The sequence below is a fragment of the Botryllus schlosseri genome, chromosome 16, assembly GCF_051294905.1.
Source record: "Botryllus schlosseri isolate E-star chromosome 16, Bs_hap1, whole genome shotgun sequence".
Taxonomy (NCBI): Eukaryota; Metazoa; Chordata; class Ascidiacea; order Stolidobranchia; family Styelidae; genus Botryllus; species Botryllus schlosseri.
Window position 1 is genome coordinate 1,108,251 of NC_137251.1, and position 19,430 is coordinate 1,127,680.

The 19,430-nt window shown below is 38.3% G+C and overlaps 1 protein-coding gene across 1 annotated transcript; it reads right to left on the reverse strand.

Annotated features, from left to right (window-relative positions):
• Positions 1-610: 610 nt before the first annotated feature.
• LOC145458477 (uncharacterized) lies at positions 611-16,249 on the reverse strand. Its single transcript, XM_080336852.1, has 10 exons — positions 16,092-16,249; positions 13,827-13,978; positions 9,060-9,175; positions 8,450-8,564; positions 7,225-7,379; positions 6,258-6,393; positions 4,280-4,475; positions 3,246-3,396; positions 2,760-3,060; positions 611-1,591 (listed from the first exon to the last, which is right to left on the reverse strand). The coding sequence occupies exons 1-10, from the start codon at positions 16,176-16,178 to the stop codon at positions 1,450-1,452; spliced, it is 1,551 nt and encodes a 516-aa protein (XP_080192978.1). The 5' UTR covers positions 16,179-16,249; the 3' UTR covers positions 611-1,449.
• Between the last annotated feature and the right edge of the window lie 3,181 nt (positions 16,250-19,430).

A 19,430-nucleotide genomic window follows, 5' to 3' on the forward strand; every position in this document is an offset into this window, starting at 1 on the left:
TTATATGGGTTTTGAGGCAACGTGGTGGGTGCCTAACCCAAAAACTGATAGAGAAACGTGATAGAGAAAAACGGAAGTCATTTTTTATTCCAGCGCCCAAAAGTTAGTCAAAATCAATTGCCTGATGAAAGTCACTTTCCAAAATCTGCAACTAGAACTTTTTAATATCCGTAACAAGAACTAAAACTACTCACTTTTCAATATCCGCCACTAGAACTACTCATCTGCAACTAGAACGAGAGTACTCAAAAAAACGTAAGTTAGTTGGCCGTCAGCTGACTAAATGAGTAGTTAGTCTGCCCGCAAATCATATTCTGTTTTTATGAAAATGATTAGAGTCAACAAAAAATTGTGACGAGAATTGGAAATAACATTGTATGTGTGATACGATCGTATTGATATACAGAGTTCTTTTAAATTCACCACTAATTGCAGACCCGTGTCAGAGGAAGATATTCGTGTTTATTTTAATATGGATGTGCTATTCAACTCTAATCTAATTGGGAAGAGATGACAATTCAATAGGTGTCCGACTCTGTACCTAGCCGAGTTCAGTTGATCCAAAATCGGCGCCATGTCATCCTTGGAATTTGTGCAGCAGACAAACAAATGCAAACATCCTGTTTATTTGAAACAAGTTAATAGAGATATACTGGTCAGCAGAGATCATGACGTAAGAACATAACGAGCGAGAGAAGAAAAAACACACACGGTCACTCTTGCTTACAGCAAAGCGCATTTACATTGTAATAGGCAGTTGATACGATGGGATCAACGATGGGTAAGGCAGTGCGAAAACCGACTACTAGGGCTGGGCGAAATCGAGTACCTGAACGATTTGACACTGAATCGAGTATTCAAGTATGAAAGATGTGGAAAGTTCAAACATCTACCACAAAGAATATAACGCCTGTTCTACATCACATGGAAGAATATTTAGTATTTTTCCGACCACACCTATTACATTGCACTTTGTGCCAATGTTGTGGGCTGATCATGACTTGACAGATATATCATTTCCAGTAACATGCATAGCTTTGTACTACATGTTTCATATGTTGCGATAGGACGAATCGAGGTTCCAATTGTATTGTAACGAGTCTTCGTGGCAAATCATATCTCAACACCCGACCCGACTCATCATGCCCAGCCCTACCGACAACATAATTTCTAGTCGCACAAATAAAAGATACCGCAGCCGATAAATCGCCGCATGATGCTTGAAAATGAGCTCCGATTAAAAATTCATAATTACAGTTTACATGAAATTCGCAAAGTCACGATCCCTTAACAACGGCGTGAATTTCCGAGCAACTCCGATTAAATAGAATCATACGCCGGTAACGCGGAATCGATATCGCTATGAAGGATTACATCCGTAATGGCATCTAAGATACGGCCGAACATTTCATCGTGGAGACGGCGGTCTAGTTTCTGTGGACTCTATGGTCACAAGTCGGCCGATTCCGTCATCAAGTTGTCTTGCAGCATCTTCATGGATCTCGACTGGGCTTGAGATTTTTCGTCACCGACTTGACCTTGTTCTCGCAGCGCGCGCATCACCGCACTCTCCCCCTCCTCGTTCTCATCCCTGAGTCAAACGTGAACGTATCGAATCAATCAATCAATCTTTTGAGGTGATTCATGTTGATAACTTAACTCTGAGTGGCGATGAGCAAATAATTTCAGTATTCGAAATCTCTAATCATTGACTCTTTCTTGTTCGCAGTACATTAAGGGTTGTTATGACTCGAGTCAAGAATTTTTGGTGACTCGACTTGACTCGAGTCATTTTCTAAAATGACACAAAATGACTCGACACGAGTCAATCTGTGTATTGACTCGACTTGTACTCCGGTCATTACGCATGACTCGGACCAAGTCATATGACTCGAGACTCGGACGGCCATGACAGACGTTTCATTGTAACTTAAAAGAACAGCAAAGTCACCACATTATTGGTATTTCGTCCATCAGTCCTGATACTTGGAAAATAGGGCCAGCAAATTAAGGACAATTACTATATTATGACTGCGAGCCATTCTATTCTTCATTGCAATTTCGAAGAATAGTAAAGTTGCCACACTATCGGTATTTCGTCTATTGAAAATGCGACCATAAACGGCTAAAAGTGAGGAAAATGAGTGTATTATGAATGTGAATCATTCGGTATCACCTAGCAGAGTTGTAAAAAGTGGGCTTAACAAGACTTTAACCCGAAACTGAACAGTCGACACAATCACTTGGACTCTCTGTAAACTGCCATTAGTAGGACGATTATTTTTTGGCCTGAAACCTTGAAAAATTGAAAATTTTGACATTAAAAAAGTTCTAGGTGCATTTTGACCCGTGTAATCAACAGAAGTATTATTGCACAAAAAACGTTCCTCTGTAGTAAGCAGACTTTAATGATTAGATAATTCTAGTTGTCTAATTACACTAATTAAAGCGAAATCCCGGCAAACTAATTCTGAGCTAATTTTTGAAATGTTTCCTTGTTCCAATTCTAATCTCAAGTTCTGGTTTTCCTGAACATGCTACAGAAGAACTGCATCATGAGAAACGAGCAAAGCTTGCTGCCCAGACATTTGCTATTCTCGTGGTTATGAGAATCAACCATAATTATAATTATAATCTAATTAGGAGAAAAACCGCGTAGCTATAATTCTATGTCCGATCAAATTTGGAAAAAAAATGTGTAGCTATAATTATAATATAATATGGAAACTCTTAAAATTTTCTAGCCCCTCAACTCTTACTTTGAACTCTGTCTCCTTGTCTGCGCGTTGTAAGCTTCTCTCGCCACGTTTTGAGAATACAAGCCCGCGGAATTGCTGGCTCTAGCTGGCCTCTTGACGTCGGCCACCGGCTGGTGCGAGTAATTCGACTGGGGCCGGTATCCGGGGCTCGGAGGGCTGACGATGGTCTGGTGGTCGCCGTGATACTCCACGGAGAGAATGGAACTGCAGCTGGCCGAGCCGTGTCGGTTTGTGAGAACGCAGCGATATCTGCCGGCCATGTCTTTTGCGAATTCGCCCAGCACAAGTGTGTGCACGATGCCTGAACAAAAGTCAACATAGAGATTTGTAATCGCTTGCGCGACTATCAATATTCACCCATCTAAAATTTTCTAGGCACCGACTGCAAGAGCATTTTCACAATTGACTCCAGTGTTACCGCTCTTTTATGGAGTTATCTTAATCTATCTACATAGCAATAAACTAAACCAAACTTATGCGTCTCACCTCTGCTCAGAAACTTGATGTCCTTTTCTCTGGATTCTCGGATGGGCCGCTCGTTGTGATACCAGGCGACAGTCGGCAGGGGCAAGACATTGCTGGTCCTGATTTCAAGGACGGCCGGGTCCCCGATGGGGCAGCGAAGGTCTTGCAATTCCTGCAGACGCAAGTTTAACGTCACAAACAAAGTCCTATTCTGTCTGGCTGACGAGCGAGACCCAGGTAGATAACACTGGTCAACGCATATTTTTAGGCAGACAAAGTAAGAGTGGTTTTGGGGGTTCTGAATGGCACTGATTCCGAATATGTTAGTTTTTCAAATAGGCTCTGGTTTGGAGACAACCCATGGGGCTATTTTGACTATTAAATCTCATATTTTTGCTGTATGGGTTTAATGGAAATCAAACGGCTCAGTCGCATGATAAAGTGCAGAAATTCAAACTACTTGTTATTTTAACACACTGAAAACCGTTTTAAATCAAAATACAGCAACATCATTATAATTGGGGTGGGGATATTATTCTTCATAGTTGGAGAATTTCATGGATAACATTTACCTAAATAAACTCCAATCATACATGTAAGTATCTAGCTAAACACTCAAATAACGTCGCACTAATTCAATCAGTTACACGTCAAACACCTGTTGTAAATTCAAAATAATCAGTTGGAATATAATATTAATAATTTATCCTAAAACAAAATTGTTTCTTGTGCAATTTTCGATCGTAAGCAATTTAATGCAGTCTCTCGAAAGGTTTCTAAACTCTCGTTTTAATTCCAATCTCATTTCTGGTTTTTCTGAAAATGCTACAGGAGAATATATCGTGCAGAACGTGCCAAGTTTGCTGTACAGACATTTGCCGTTCTTGTGCTTGTTAGATTTGATATGACCTGAACTTGATTTTTGTAAAGTTTATCGTTAATTCGGAATTGAATTCAATCTTCAAGTACGGTATATGAAAATTCGATAATTCTAATTATAATATAATTTGGAAAAACTGAAAATTTTCATGTCGTCCAACACTGGCGATACCCACCTTCAAAAACGTGGGGGCACCCTGTTTCGCGCCCGAAGACTGAATGAATTTTGAAATATTTCCGGCTGCTTTTGACCTCGTCGGTTGAGAGTTGCTTGGCGGGGCCGAGGAGTGGTTGCTGTAGTTGGGCGATGGGGGGGAACGGGGTTGGACGAAATCGTTGCTGCTCACCCCCGAATACGGGGTTGGAGAGGATCTAAAAATAGAAGAGAGAAATGAGAAAAAAAAAGGTAAAAGTTTTAATTGTTACCACTCGAATTGTGCGACCAATGGATTCTTAGAACATGAGTGCTTTGATTCGAGCCAGACTGATATATTCAGCCGATAATAAAAATATATGGCATCTAACTTAAGGTGCGTTTCCAAAACTTCACAGTATCTACTTCAACAGCTTTACAGCCATTCCCATGCTTGAACATGAGATAAACTATAAAGGCTGTATCTGGACACGTGTAAGCTATAAGAAATAGATTAATATTGGCAGTCTAGCAGTCACAGATTATCACAGCTGTTCGACTCCCTACTACCATGTTGTGACATACCGTAATCACAATCACAGAAGCATGAAAATTGCGAATTATATCCGCTTCTTGTCACTAAAACGCGAAATTAGGGGATCGTTTTCAACCAGGGATGTCTCTGAATGACCCGACAATGTCCACAGTCAAATTTTGAGGGGTCACTTTTCGACCCTACCCTTCAGGCATTTTATTTAAAGTCTATATATAATTCAATACTCTTATTACTAACTTTATACACGATTCCGAACCGGTGGAACCGCTGAAAATAGTAAAAGAGCGCATTTCCAAACTAATTATTACAAATTACAGGCCAGAAAGGCCAAACGTACGGCTCATTATTCGTACGATCAAAGATATTTTGAAAACGCAGACTGGTCGTTTAGGTGGAATGCCAGGAATCTCCGCAATTCCATTGTGAATGTAACAAAAGGTTTTGTGGTGAAACAAACGTAGACAGAACTGTATCGATTGACGGGCAATCCAATTACGTAGCGTTTATGAATAGCACCGGGGACAACACAAAAGATTGAAGACCTCCTGAGAATACCCAGAGTTTGATTGAAGGAGTCCCATTGTGATGCCTGAACTTAGTTTGAAGTAGAATTTTTGTCTACCAAAACGAAACAAACAATCACACAAAACACACTTATTGACGCAGTTATAATCAGGTCACAATGTTACGAGTCACAAGTCAATCTCAATTCCGCAGTTTTGACTAGAGTCAAGTCGAGTCATATTCAATTCATCAACGAGTTCAAGTCGGGATGCAGAGGGTAGATTCCGAGTCAAAGTGTTGTGTCAAGTACCAGTACCGATAGAAAAAATAGGCCGCCCAATAATGTGGTGGCTTCTCTATTCTTCACAATAAAATGCCTGACTTGACCGTCCGAGTTTTGAGTAATGGTGTTCGGTTGTGTGATGTTCTTGCTCCAATTGCTAGCTCAGAGTCATGACTACTAACGGTGGGGGTGTGGGGTTTAAAACTCCTCCCATTTCAAATTCTTAGCAAATTGTAATTCGGTAGTTATTAGTTGCTTTAGAATTGAATCTTAAAAGTTGTGTTTTAATTAGTAAGTTAGTTGCAAAGTTCTAAAGGTCGTTATTTCTAGTACTCGTTGCAAGTTTTAAAAAGTGAGTAGCTCTAGTTGCAAATTTTGAAATATGAGTAATTCTAGTTGTAAGATTCGAAAAGTGTGTGCTTCTAGTTGCGATTTATTAAAAGTGAGTAGTTCTAGTTCTAGTTGCAATATTTGGAATGCAAGTAGTTCCAGTTCTAGTTGCAACTTTTAAAAATCCAGTAGTTTGCACAAGTCTTCTCTAGTACAAGTCGAATCAATACAAAAATTGATTCAAGTCAAGCCGAGTCATTTTCCATATTCAAGAAAATGACTCGAGTCAAGTCGAGTCATAACAACGCTGCTACTGGTGAAGAAAACAACCATAAGAGCCACACTTACTGGTTACTAATCTTTTGCTGCGGCTCAAAAACTTTTGGTCCAGGAGCCCGCAAGGAACCGTTGCCTTCCTCTTCTAGAATTAAATCGCGGATTTCACCGGTGACTTGGATTGATTTTGGGTCTTGCGAAGACTCGGCTGTAACGAAGAAGCATGAAGAGATAGTGTGACAACTACTGGTAAAGGGATAGTTGGAACTAGGAAATTTTTGCCTTTTATAAATTGGATTAGAATGGTAGCTATGCAGTCTTTTTTTCCAATTTAGATTAAAATGAGTATATGATAACTACACAGTGTTTTCCGAGTTCGATTAGAATTAGAATGTTAGCTACACTGTGTCTTCTGGATTATATTTGAATTATAATTATAGTTACACCGCTTTTTCCAAATTAGATTAAAATTAGAATTATCGCTACACAGAATTTTTCAAATTATATTAAAATTAGAATTATATCTACACAGATTTTTCCAAATTAGATTAAAATTAGAATTATCGCTACACAGAATTTTTCAAATTATATTAAAATTAGAATTATAACTAGACAGATTTTTCCAAATTAGATTAAGCTTAGAATGATAGCTACACTGTGTTTGATTTGAATTAGAATTACAGCTACACAATTTTATTTTCCAAATTGGATCAGAAGTTCTAGTTCCACATATTTTCCTAAATTGAAATGACTGAATTTGTAAAAACTTGGAACATGATTTCAGTTCTGAATAAGACGGAAATACAACAAAAATCAAGTTCATTTCATATCAACTCAGATTTCATTCTTGCAATAGTTATTTTTATTTATGGATGCAAAAATTTTGTCTCTTATAGCAATGCTTCAACAGGTTGGACTAACCTTGAGCCTAACCTAACAATTTTATCAAGCAGCCGGTAAAATTTAAAGAGAAAAGAATATTTGAGCAGCCCTACTGATACTGACCATGACCACCTGTGGTTACTGGGCGGTAACTCACCATAAGCACTGCTCCGTGCCAAGGCCTGCATTGACGGAGATTGCAGAGTGGACTGATGGGCCGTCGGAGCATAGTCGGAATCTTGCAGTTCTTCGTATAATCTTCTTTGTGAATCTCGAGAGTCGACAGGCCGGTACTCGATGTCCGGAGTGACGCTGAAATGTCGCCAATTGGGTATCGGGATTTGTTTTTGCTCCTCTAGCCCAGGAGTGAGAAATCATTTTCCCAGAAGCCGAGAATATGGCGGGGCGGGCCAAAAGGTAACACTTGAGTGAAACCATAATTGAATAGTATATTCATATTGAAATGAACCCGAACATTTTCGGCTGACACTCGTCAGGGGTAATCGTCAGCAACTAGTAGAGAATTGGAAAGAACATTGTATATCAACAATCGTATCACAAAATATGACGAAATCGAAATTTCATGCCGTTTTGCGATACGATTTTTAATATACAATGTTTTTCCAATTCTCTACTAGTTGTGAACAATTACCCCTGATGAGTGTCAGCCGAAAATATTGAAGTTGAAGGCAATTGAAGAAGAAGAATGTATATTGAAGCTCAGTACCTCCAAGAAGCTCTTGAAACCATAATATTCTGCAGTGTATTAATTTTACTTATATATTGAAAGCAGCGAATGACATTGTTTACACAGGCTGTATTCACATAAAAAATAATTTAAATCACAAACCGCGTAAATTCTTAACGTAACCATGCCAACAAACAAAGTGCAAACCATGCATCAGAAAACAGTAACGCTTGAGTTGGAATCCGCATTTATTCATATACCAGTACATCAAGTTTATGCATGCATGCAATTATGCATGAATTTGTATGTATTTGTCATATCTAACTTCAATGTTACAGTTTCCACTTCAATGTTACAGTTTCCATGTAGTTTAGCTCAAAACCTTTATTTTTGTCATTATTTATGAATATAATGACGTGCAACTTCAATTGCTACGGCCTTTTTTTGCTAATTTGGTGTTATTTTGAACCTAGATTACATACACGGCATATATATAGGCTACGTACGCATGGCACAGTAAAGGCATCCCGATTTAGGTTACACGTTAACATTCAAAATAAAATTTAATTTTCTAAATTCCAAGCACGTCAGATTTAGTTTCCAAGCCCAAATCTGCTCTAGCCGGAGCAGAACTCACTTCACTTCATGAAATTCAAGCATTTTTTCAAATTCAACGCGACTTTTTGCGACTTACTTTTTCTCTTCAAAACTCGTGGTCTTGTTGTGAGAAGAATAGCGGGTCGGTTGAGCAGCCATTGTTGAAGGTAGCGACACTGTTTTGGAATGCGACGTTGCTGCCGGCTTGTTGGCTGTGACAATACAGACTCGAGTTTACAATCGACGGTCTTGCATCTTTATTAGGGCACAACGATTCGTACCAAGCAGTGAGATATGATTTTTCGATTTTTTAAAATCATACGCTCCTTGCCACTACGAGGTTATTTATCAACGTAAATTATAGTTTCGCTACAATTTTTCACTGTAGAGGCCTTGAAACCTAAATTGGTGGTATCGCAGCACAGGAAACATGGAGTACAAATCTACATACGGTGCGGTAGTGGAAATCGCATACCTGTGAAGACCGATAGCATTGTCACAAAGTGCAATGAAATAGGTATGGTCAAAAAATACCATATTATCTTCAATGTGATGTAAAACTGGAAATATATTGTTTATCGTCGCATGAAAGGTACATATTTGAGTTTTCCACATCTTTCAAATTGATATGACATTATAATGATACTCGAATACAGAGTAATATGATTAACCTCTTGCTTTTTCCCCAAGACCTAGTCCTAATTCACCTGGAGTATAGACGTTTGAAGTTTTCTGCGGCCCTTTATGAGCCGGTTGACTGTACGTTGGAGCCTTGTACGCGGGTGCTTGGATTTCTGGAACTGCCGGCTTAGCTACAGGAGCACTGTTGCAAAAATGAAGGAATTATTTCGCAGTCAAAAAACGTAACAAGCAGCGACAAAGGGGTGATGTAGGAGATTGATCTGACGGCTCATTTAAAGATACAAAAAGATTTTAAAAAGCGGGAAAACACCGTAACTTTAACCAACACGTGGAATTGGACATGTAGAAAATTTTCAACCTTTTCAAATTAGGTTGGAATTAGAATTACTGACCATTCTTTCTCTAATTAGATTACAATTACTGGATTCACAAAAAAGTTGGAAATGAAATTAAATTCCGAATTGAACAGAAATAAAAAAATGAAGTTCAGTTCATATCAAATTAGAGTTCTAATAAGCACGAGAATGGCAAATGTCTGTACACCGAGCTTGGCTCGAGGCTCGTTTCCCACTGTGCTTCTACAGAGTTCTCCTGTAGCATTTTCAGGTAAACCAAAAGTTTCAGATTCCTGTTTGAAAGACTACCACAGATTGTTTCAAATCACCTCTATCTTTTCATTTCATCACTATTTTGTGGTGTTTTGAACTGATAAAATTTCATCCAAACCGATGGAATTATCAATCTCTCGTTACTACTAATATCAACCCATATAAAATATTCTAGGCATAAGAGCTGTTTCACAGTTGACTTTAATCAATGTTCCTTACACTAGTAAGCGAACTAAGGGATAACTGGACGCCTTGTTACCCTGATCAGATTCTGCATTCCAACAGCACTGATCCGATGACTGGCCTAGTCACCGCTCACAACATAATAAATAGATACACAGAGGAGCAACACACAATTTTATGATATGTTTACGAGATATTTAACATTATTTAATGCGTGCCTGGCATTGCATGCATCTTGCATCTACATTGCAGGGAGCGGCTCTAGGCCTCAATCATGTCAACAAATACTCTTTGGGTTGTGATGTAGGTTCTGGAGCATAATTCTTGTCGATATTGAAACAAGGGATTGATCAAATTTCAGCTAGGCTTGGACAGCTAGATAATTCTTGTCTAATTAATTGTAATCTTCTAATTTTAGAAATAATTCTTCGATCCCATTCTAATTTAATTTGTGAAACGTTTTCATGCTTTAATTTAAATTCTAATCGAATTTCTGGCATTTCTGGCAATGCAACTGTATCATGCAAAACAAGCCAAGATTGCTGTACAGACAACGCTATAATTCTAATACTAATCTAACTTGGAAAAAACTGTGTAGCTTCAATTCTAATTCTAGTCTAATTTGGAAAAAAAGGTTTAGCCGTAATTCGAATTCGAATTCTAAATTGGGAAAGCTGTAAAATTTTCAGGTTGTCCAACTCTCATTCTGAGCAAAACTCCCAGTTTGTCAGAAAGATTAAAGCCTAAGAAAACAATACGCCTTTCAAGTCTCGACTCACACTAGCACTATACTGATACATACATCTTCTGCAAATGTAACACCGCTAATTGCTAAGAGAGAGCAACACTCTGATCATTGCACTTCGACAAATTCGACTAGAAAAAAAGGCACACACGCTTTGCAGAGTGCACAAACTATTCCAATTATTCCTACACCGAGACACATTACTCGATACCATCGGAGCGTGAAACCCTCAGGACATTTATGATGTCTGGCACACGCAACTACCATCCATATTTGGAGATTACACTTTAGTTTGATAGTGAGTTTTTAGCAAATTTCACATAGTAATATGTCCGCATGATACTGCAACGAGTTATGGTGAGAAGTTAAATATATTTTCCGAAGGGATACAATGACTCAGCAAAATGCATTTCATATAGTTAGCTCAAGTTCAGACATTGATGACACAGCAGTTTTACATGATGCAGAAGCAGCACAAGAATCACAATTAACATGCGCACCATGATTCGCATAATGGTCACCCATGCACCCCTGTTGTATGACAAACACTAGAAACCGCGACTACAGAGAAAATTACAGAAATATGGTTTCGGATAATCACAATATCAAACAATGTCTATTTGGAAACACTTGGGCATGGCATGAAGCATTTGAATGATTAAACTAGGGCTAGACAAAATCTAGTACCCTCTATGCGACACAAGGAATATAAAGGGCGATTTTTTTTGACATGTCAAAATTGTAGCGTTAGGTCAAAATTTGTCAAAATTGTTTACAAAGTCAAAAAAAATTTTTACCTCTGCATTTTGTTTGTATCGTGGATTTTGCACTGTTGGTGAACTTATCAGTTGATAGTTTACAGCTTGTGGCCTACTTTACCAACCCCAGAAACGATCTTTCGTCGTACAACAACATATCTTAATTATTTCTACCAAAACTATATGTCTCGTTGATAAATTTACTCTTAGCGGCAAAGAGCGCACAATTTCAGTACTACAAAAATAATCATTTTTCACTACTTGACTCGAATCATAAGAATTAAAGTCTGGTTAGATAAAAAGAATTGGCCAAACAAACGGTAGGCACCAAGCAGAAAATTTTGATGGCACTTATTGGTAAAAAGATCGACTGAAATCACTGTGTTGAGTTCACTTAAGATTGATAAAAGGCTCCTTTCTATCAATGGCTATTATGCGCCTTATAAGGTCGCGCCAATGTTTTGAGTCGGTCGGTGAGAAACGATGGGCCGCTATTGACTATCGATCAAGTGACGATTTGCTGACAACATAGAAAGGTATTCAAAGAAATAAGGCAACCGTCCCGGCACACAAAGGAAAAACTTGACAAATTTCATGGATGTCAATATTACTTCACTTCAAGCCAGTCCAATCTTATTCAAATGCTGACAGTCTGAGGTAGACTACAAATGAAAAATAATGTCCTACGTCATATTTGATTATGCAATTGTCGATATACAATGTTCTTACCTATTCTCTACTAGGTGCTGACGATTACCACTGACGGGTGTCAGCCGAAAATACTCTGGTTTATTTCAATGTGAATATACTATTCAATTGTATATTCAAGTTATGTACCTCCAAGAGTATCTCTATATATTTTGGGTTAATTAGAAAGTTAGTGAGAGTATCATATAATGGTGTTACTACGTAGCTTATTATTATCATTGCAGCATGTTGCTTATATCCTACACACTTTGAAATGTAGGTTGCCTTTGCAGCATGTTGGCATTTAATTCAATTCACTGACGAGACGACGCCAGGCGGTTTGAACCGGTCGATTTCTGAGCGCTTACTTCAGATTCGTCACAGACCATTTCCTCACAAAATGACATCATTAGAGTCGGCGTGAATCATGTCAAGCACAGACCACCCTTTTCAGTTTTTTTTTAATGACTGCAGTAAAGGAGATACCGTGGTAACAAAATCACAAGGAAAATCAATTGAGAATTAAGATGTGCATTTCTAAACACCTCTACCATCAAAACCAAATTCATGGACGAAAATAAATGTGTCAAAATTTGTTTTGAGCAGTCAAGTCAACATTTAATTATATTATCAAATGGTAATTACTCTTGTAAGGTAAAAAAAAATAGACTACAGGAAATGTTGATTGATCTGTTGACGGAAGTGTTGCAATGCGTCACATTTTCGATACCTATCGAAAATTCACATATCTGATTGATCCTGGACCGACTCGAGCTTTTTATAGAAGCCTTTTCGCAAATTCCAGCAACTAACTTTGATAACAAATGAGATATGTACGCAGCAACATGATATTCATGTAGGGTTCATGTCAAACACTCAATAAACATGCCGGTGAGTAAACCAGCATCTCACACAGCCAGATACCCCATGCCTCTGGTTTCAATCATTTACCTTATTTTCCTTATCAGAAAATGCGGTACCAGTAGGCTACACATCATGTTCAGAATAAACTGTTGAAATGATGGGCTTCAGAGCATTTCTAGCCCACGTAGTTTCATAACTACCATCGTAACGTACTGGTACATCGTACATGTAATGCAGGCTTCTGATGACGATCTCTAAAATATCAATAGGCGCTGGCAGCTATTGAATTGAAGCCTACAGATTAGTTGTCTAGCTTGCAAATGGTACTACGCGGACAAGATCAATTTAAACCTAGCTTCCAAATTATACTATGTGGAAAAGATAAATTTTTAATCCAATGTTTTACCTGAATGGTAACTCGAAGAGAAGCAACACAATCATGGATAAATCATAGTAGATGATTACATTACAATGTCCCGTCTCTAAGACTTTAAAGATAGAAATGTGAGTGAAATGCAACTAGGGTCGGCACAATGCTTCAAGTTCTCGAATCTGAATCGAGTATTAATTCTAATGGTTAAGGTCGAGTGGTTTGAGATGACTTATCGAGTACTGAAACTGGATGCTCCATGCACTATGAGTTAATTTATCAACGTGAATTATAGTTTCAATGCAATTTTTCACTTTACAAGGCTGTAAATTTCGACTGCTGTTGAGCGGGATACGAAACATAGTGCAAAGGTAAACAGTGGAAATGAACTTTCTGTGAAGTCGTGATCCACCCCCACTATGGTCACAAAGTGCAATGAAGTAGGTAGGACTGAAAAGGTGTTAAATTATTTTTGTGTTGTAGAACTGGTAATTATTCTTTGTGGTACCATAAAAGGCCTTAAAAAAGCATAATACTCGATTCAGAATCAAACCACTCAGGTATACGATTTTGCCCAGCACTTATTGCAACAAAAAGCGAATAGGTAACTATCTTACTTTGAAATTTCTAGAACCAGAGTCGTTTTTGCAGCTTTAATTTTATTTTGTGCATCTAAATGTGCGAGTTGGGTGACGTCTTCGCCGTTGACCGTCAGAATGTGATGACCTTCCGATATTCCCGCTCTGGCTGCCTTTCCGCCGGCAGTGACCTGGGAACAAGATTGGGTTTTGACAGCAGAAGATAATTGAATATGCAGTCGCCAAATGAGTAGCAACAAACTCTACAAAATTTTAATGAGTAATTTGTAACATATGCCTATATAATGGCTGTGTTCATTATGAGAAATATTTGGCGACACACTTGCAAACAAACTACAGGTACTGGATTTTCAAAATGTGCAACTAGAACTAGATTTGAACTACATACTTTACAAAACCGGCAACTAGAACTGTAACTAAAACTACTCATTTTTGAAAACTCGCAACCAGAACTAAATTTGAACTACTTCACCTTTCAAAACCCGCAACAACAACTAGAACCAGAACTACAGTACTCACTTTTCCAAACTTGCAATTAAAATTATAATTAGAACTAATCACTTTTCAAAAACTAGTACCAGAGGCCTACTACTCACTTTTCAAAACTAGGACTAGAACTAGAACTACTCACTTTTTAAAATCCGCAACCAGAACTGTAACTATAACTAACTACACAACTAACTAACTAAAACAAAACTAATCAGATTAAATTCCGAAGCAACTCATCAATTTTTACTTTATCGGAACTGGATTGGTTTTCCACATGAACATCAGTTCAAGTTTGAAATGGGAGGGGTTTCGACCCCCGAAACCTACCCCCTGGCTACGTCAGGGGCAAGTAATGAAGTAATAGTTGCAAGAACATCACACAACAGAACACTGGCATCACGATTCACACCAAACAATGACATGTGTTTTCTAGTTATTCGGCAACAAAATTATTTTAAATTTACTAGAACTAGTACTACAGTATAAAAATCAATAATAGTTTATAGTTAGTTGACTGTTGGCGATTATTACACCGATCTAATATGAGAAAAACATAAATCTGCAAATAAATCATTGTCTTGCCATAAGTCCACAGTTAACTAACTCCACAGCTCTGGACAAATATTTTATTTGAATATTTGCTGTCACATCAGACAGTTGTGCGTTAAGAGACAGCATCGATGAGAATTAGAATGGCCGTGACATACTTTCAGACAACTCCAAGTTTGAAGAGAGAGTTGAACAAATTGACTGCGAATTATCTAGTTACTCATTACATGAAGCCACATGCAGCTTCATTTCGAACTAAAATTTGGACAATAACACTTGTAAACAAAATAGCACATAACATAGCGGCATATTCAATCACACAGCTGACTGAAATGTCGGTTCATTTTGTAGATCTTGTAGATTGCATCTTGTAGATTTTGCAAATTTTTATAGAAATGCAATAACGCTCACCAGCAATACAAAGTTATTTGAACTGTGGATTGCGCTGAAGCAAAGAATCAGAATCAGATCATGGTTCATTAGGCAATGTTTATAAAATACAATTTTAAGAGCTTCTTGGAGGTATAGAACTTCAATATACAATTGCATAGTATATTCATAAATAAACCCGAATATTTTCGTCTGATAATCACCAGGGGTAATCGTCGGCATCTAGTAGAGAATTGAAAAGAACATCCTATATCAACAATCGTATCACAAAATGCGACGGGTTCATTTGAATATGAATATAACATTCCATAATACAATTTGTATACTATAGCCTACTATTCGGCCTACACTTGATTAGTATACCGTATTCATATTGAAATGAACTCGAATATATTCGGCTGGCGTTCGTCAGGGGTAATCGTCAGCAACTAGTGCAGAATTGCTGATGATCACCCCAAAAAAGTGTCAGCTGAAAATATTCGGGTTCATTTCAATCAATATGAATATAGCAATATATTGTTCAATTGTATATTGAAGTTCTGTACCTCCAAGACGATCATCAAATACTCTACTATTGATATATAAAACTATTTTTGATGTTGTCAGCATATACTTCAGTGATGCTATCGATATATTTTGACAGTGTCAACAATGACATCATAAATTTGCTAATGTCACTGATATAAGTTGGTCTATACATACTTTGGTCATGGATGGCTGACATTGCTAAGGTATATGCAGCCACGAACAAAGCACAGACTGACATTGCCTGACCAGCCAAACCATGCTGCAGTGCATTGAACAGGACAATCATATATTCAGGAGTCAGCTACACAGCATGCGAAAAAGGATTACCTTTCCTATCGCAAGAGGCAGTCGAAAATCGTGTCCGCCGGTCATTCTAAATCCCCACGGAGGTCCTCCTGTCATTTGAACCTTCATCTTTGCTGATATTACTCAGAGGAGAACTAATAACCGTTAAGGAAAAGAAGAAGAATTTAAAAAATTAAAAATATATATATCAATGATAGGTTAAACACTGATTGATTAAAATGTGTGGCACCGCCACACCCTCAGTTTCTCATCCATCCCTCTTTAATTAGTTAGGTAATTCATTTCTTAGTTATAGTCTCCTGCTATAGTAATGAGCCGGATTGGAATCCCGGTACGTTTTGCGTAATATCTTTGGTGTGCCAAGACGGTTCTCAGCGTCACACCTGTGTGTAATCAGTAGAATCTTCGGGGTGCACGAGACATCGATTCCATATTGGGTAATGAGGTCCTGCCTGCCGTGCCTGGGTCGGCTGGGCTTCGAAGACACTATGCTATAGCCTATCAAGCCTCCCGTCTGCGGGTTGTTAATCTACTGTCTTTTTATGATGTTGAATTTGGAATGCTGGCGAATAAATAATTTTCTCTCTCTATCTATCTATCTCTCTATCTCTTCTGAACTATGCTCGAAACGATCTCACAAGGATACCACGACGTAAAGAGAACGATGGAAATCAGAATGACATCCTAACAGTAACAGGCAGTGAATGAATAACAACTTTAGAAGTTATAAAGCACGCGCTATAGAATTACGAAGTGAATAATCTATAAAACTTCTCTTACTTGGCGTTAATAGATAACATCCCTCATACACAAGACATGACTGCGGTCTAGCCTTTCCCCCACACAGATTACGAAAATGTGATTGCCGTTTTAGAGAGTAGAGTGAAGAAAATTGGCTTGTTGATATCATCGTTACGCTCCAGGGCTTTCGTTACCCAATGCCCACCCTACTGCAGTGTGCGAAGCAACGATACAATATATACAATATTCTATATATACATTATACATGTAGCTATGGTTGTAGGAGATAGATGTATATATTTAGGGTTACCATACGTCCTCTTTTAAGAGGATTTTTCCTCTTTTCCCAATAAATTGAAAGTGTCCTCGGAGGGAGCCGCCTAAATGTCCTATTTTTTTGGGATTTTGTCCTCTTTTTCTGTAAAAAATGATTAAAAAGCTACGAAAAACGCGACCCCGACGCAGCGGACGTCAGAATTTCGTAAAAACGGGCAAAACGGAGGTCGAGTCGTAGTGATGTCCTTTTTTTAGTGTCAACACCACAGACGTATCGTAAAAATGCGAGTCAGGTCAAAGTGATGACCATTAGTCAACACAGGTACTATTGGTCGAAAACTATTAAAATTAACCAGGGATATCTAGATATCCCTGAAATTAACATATTCTTTTCCTGTATTTCAACTTTCAAAGTTTTTGAAAAGTGTCCTCTTTTTCGGATATCAAAATATCGTAACTCTAATATATATTATACAGGGATATTATAAATGTAGATTATCATTGGAGCGAAGTGTAGGGAGATTTGGGGCGGTAAATCCAACCCGACCCTTCTAAACCCTCGTGGTCGTCACTTCGGACCAAGGGGGAAATCTTCATCTACTTCATATCGGAATCAAAAGCGCACCAGTACAACTCACGCGCTTCTCCGATGAACAACTATACCATATGATCAGGAGGGAATACAAGACAACGCATCGCTCTATCAAGTATATGCCGGACCTCAAGTGTGGTATCTCGTCGGCTATCCGACAGTCCTCGAACACGTCCTCATTCAAGTCGAAATACAATAGGGTTGTCATACGTCCGGAATTTCCCGGACATGTCCGGAATTTCATTCAAAAAATTGCGTCCGGAAGGAAATTCTAAAATATGCCTAAATGTCCGGAATTTTGAAGGCTTGAAGTAGGCTCAAAAGTTTTTCGTAAATCAACATAAACAATATTCTTTTCAAAAAGATTTATGCCATTGGAAATTTTTCTTCGCGCTGCGCGCGAGTTAGTGCAACGTCTATTGATATTGGTATGGGCAGCAGGCACCGCCCTCGCAAAAAATGCAATCAAAAATAAATATAAATAACCATCATTTACTGAAATAAGTCTAATTGTAATCGCAATTATAAACCAATGGCATATTACTAGAGTTCGTTAAGGCCGATTGGATTCTTCAGTCACAGACAGTGGTTCAAATCTTGGGGTCGTTTGCCTTTATCTGGGGATCGCGAAGATGTTGGACTTAATCATGCAGCTTCCAATATAGGCCGTGAGTATAAGTTTGGGCAAGCTGAATTTTTTTAGTAATCAGCTAATCAAGTTTTAAGCTGGGCCAAGGAACATTTTCAAGTTGGAAATGAGGGCTCGGCCATAAAAGGTTGGAAATCACCAGATGTGCAACCTGCTGGTGTATTTTATAGTAGCCTAATATATGGCAGAATCAACCTTATTAGCAGAATTCATTCATAAAATTTAACAACGAGATGCATATAGTAAGTGCCCAAGAACTTACATCGATTACCCAGTGGTGGGCCAAGATCAGTGCTTTTTTTGGGCGGAAGGGAGCTGAAAAAATGTTGTTTCGAACCTGACTAAAACATACAGCTGCACACAACTGCCGCACCGACCTAACAGGATAGCAGAGCTGTCAAACACAATCCCGACAGGCCAGACACGGCCCGCCAGACGATTTCATCCGGCCCGTGAAGAAATCTATTGCAGACCCTAGCAAGTAACAATCACCAGAGCTCACACAGATGGTCCAATTCATGACCTATGTTCCAGAGATGAGCGGATTTGAAATTTCTATGTCCTAATCCAATCCAAATCCGAACCATCAAATCCTAATCCAAATCCTAATCCATAACTTTTTCATATTCAAGTCCATGTCCAATCCTAATCCGATTCCAACTGGAAATTCAGAAAAAATACCAATTTATGCAATGGAGGGATTCGAAAATTTTCTTTCACAGCCAACGATTCACTTGATTCAAGATAACTTAGTAACCATAAGTATATTATTAACTGATCTGAATAAAGTTTGTCGCCATTCGCCACACGACATTTCAATCTCCCAGAAAATAGGTAAATCCAATCCAAATCCTAATCCGTTCTGAAAAAAATGTCTAATCCAAATCCAATCCAAATCCGAAAAAATTTCACAAATCCTGTTTTTTCAAAACCTAATCCTAATCCATGCTCATCTCTGCTATGTTCTACTCCATTCTTGTATACAGTCGATGGACAATGCTTTGCTAGTGTGACGTCATATTGACAGAAAATGTGGTATACCTCATTTTTAAATCCGCTAGTGGGCGCTAACGAGTTTCCAGAATTAGCTTCACAAAAATGG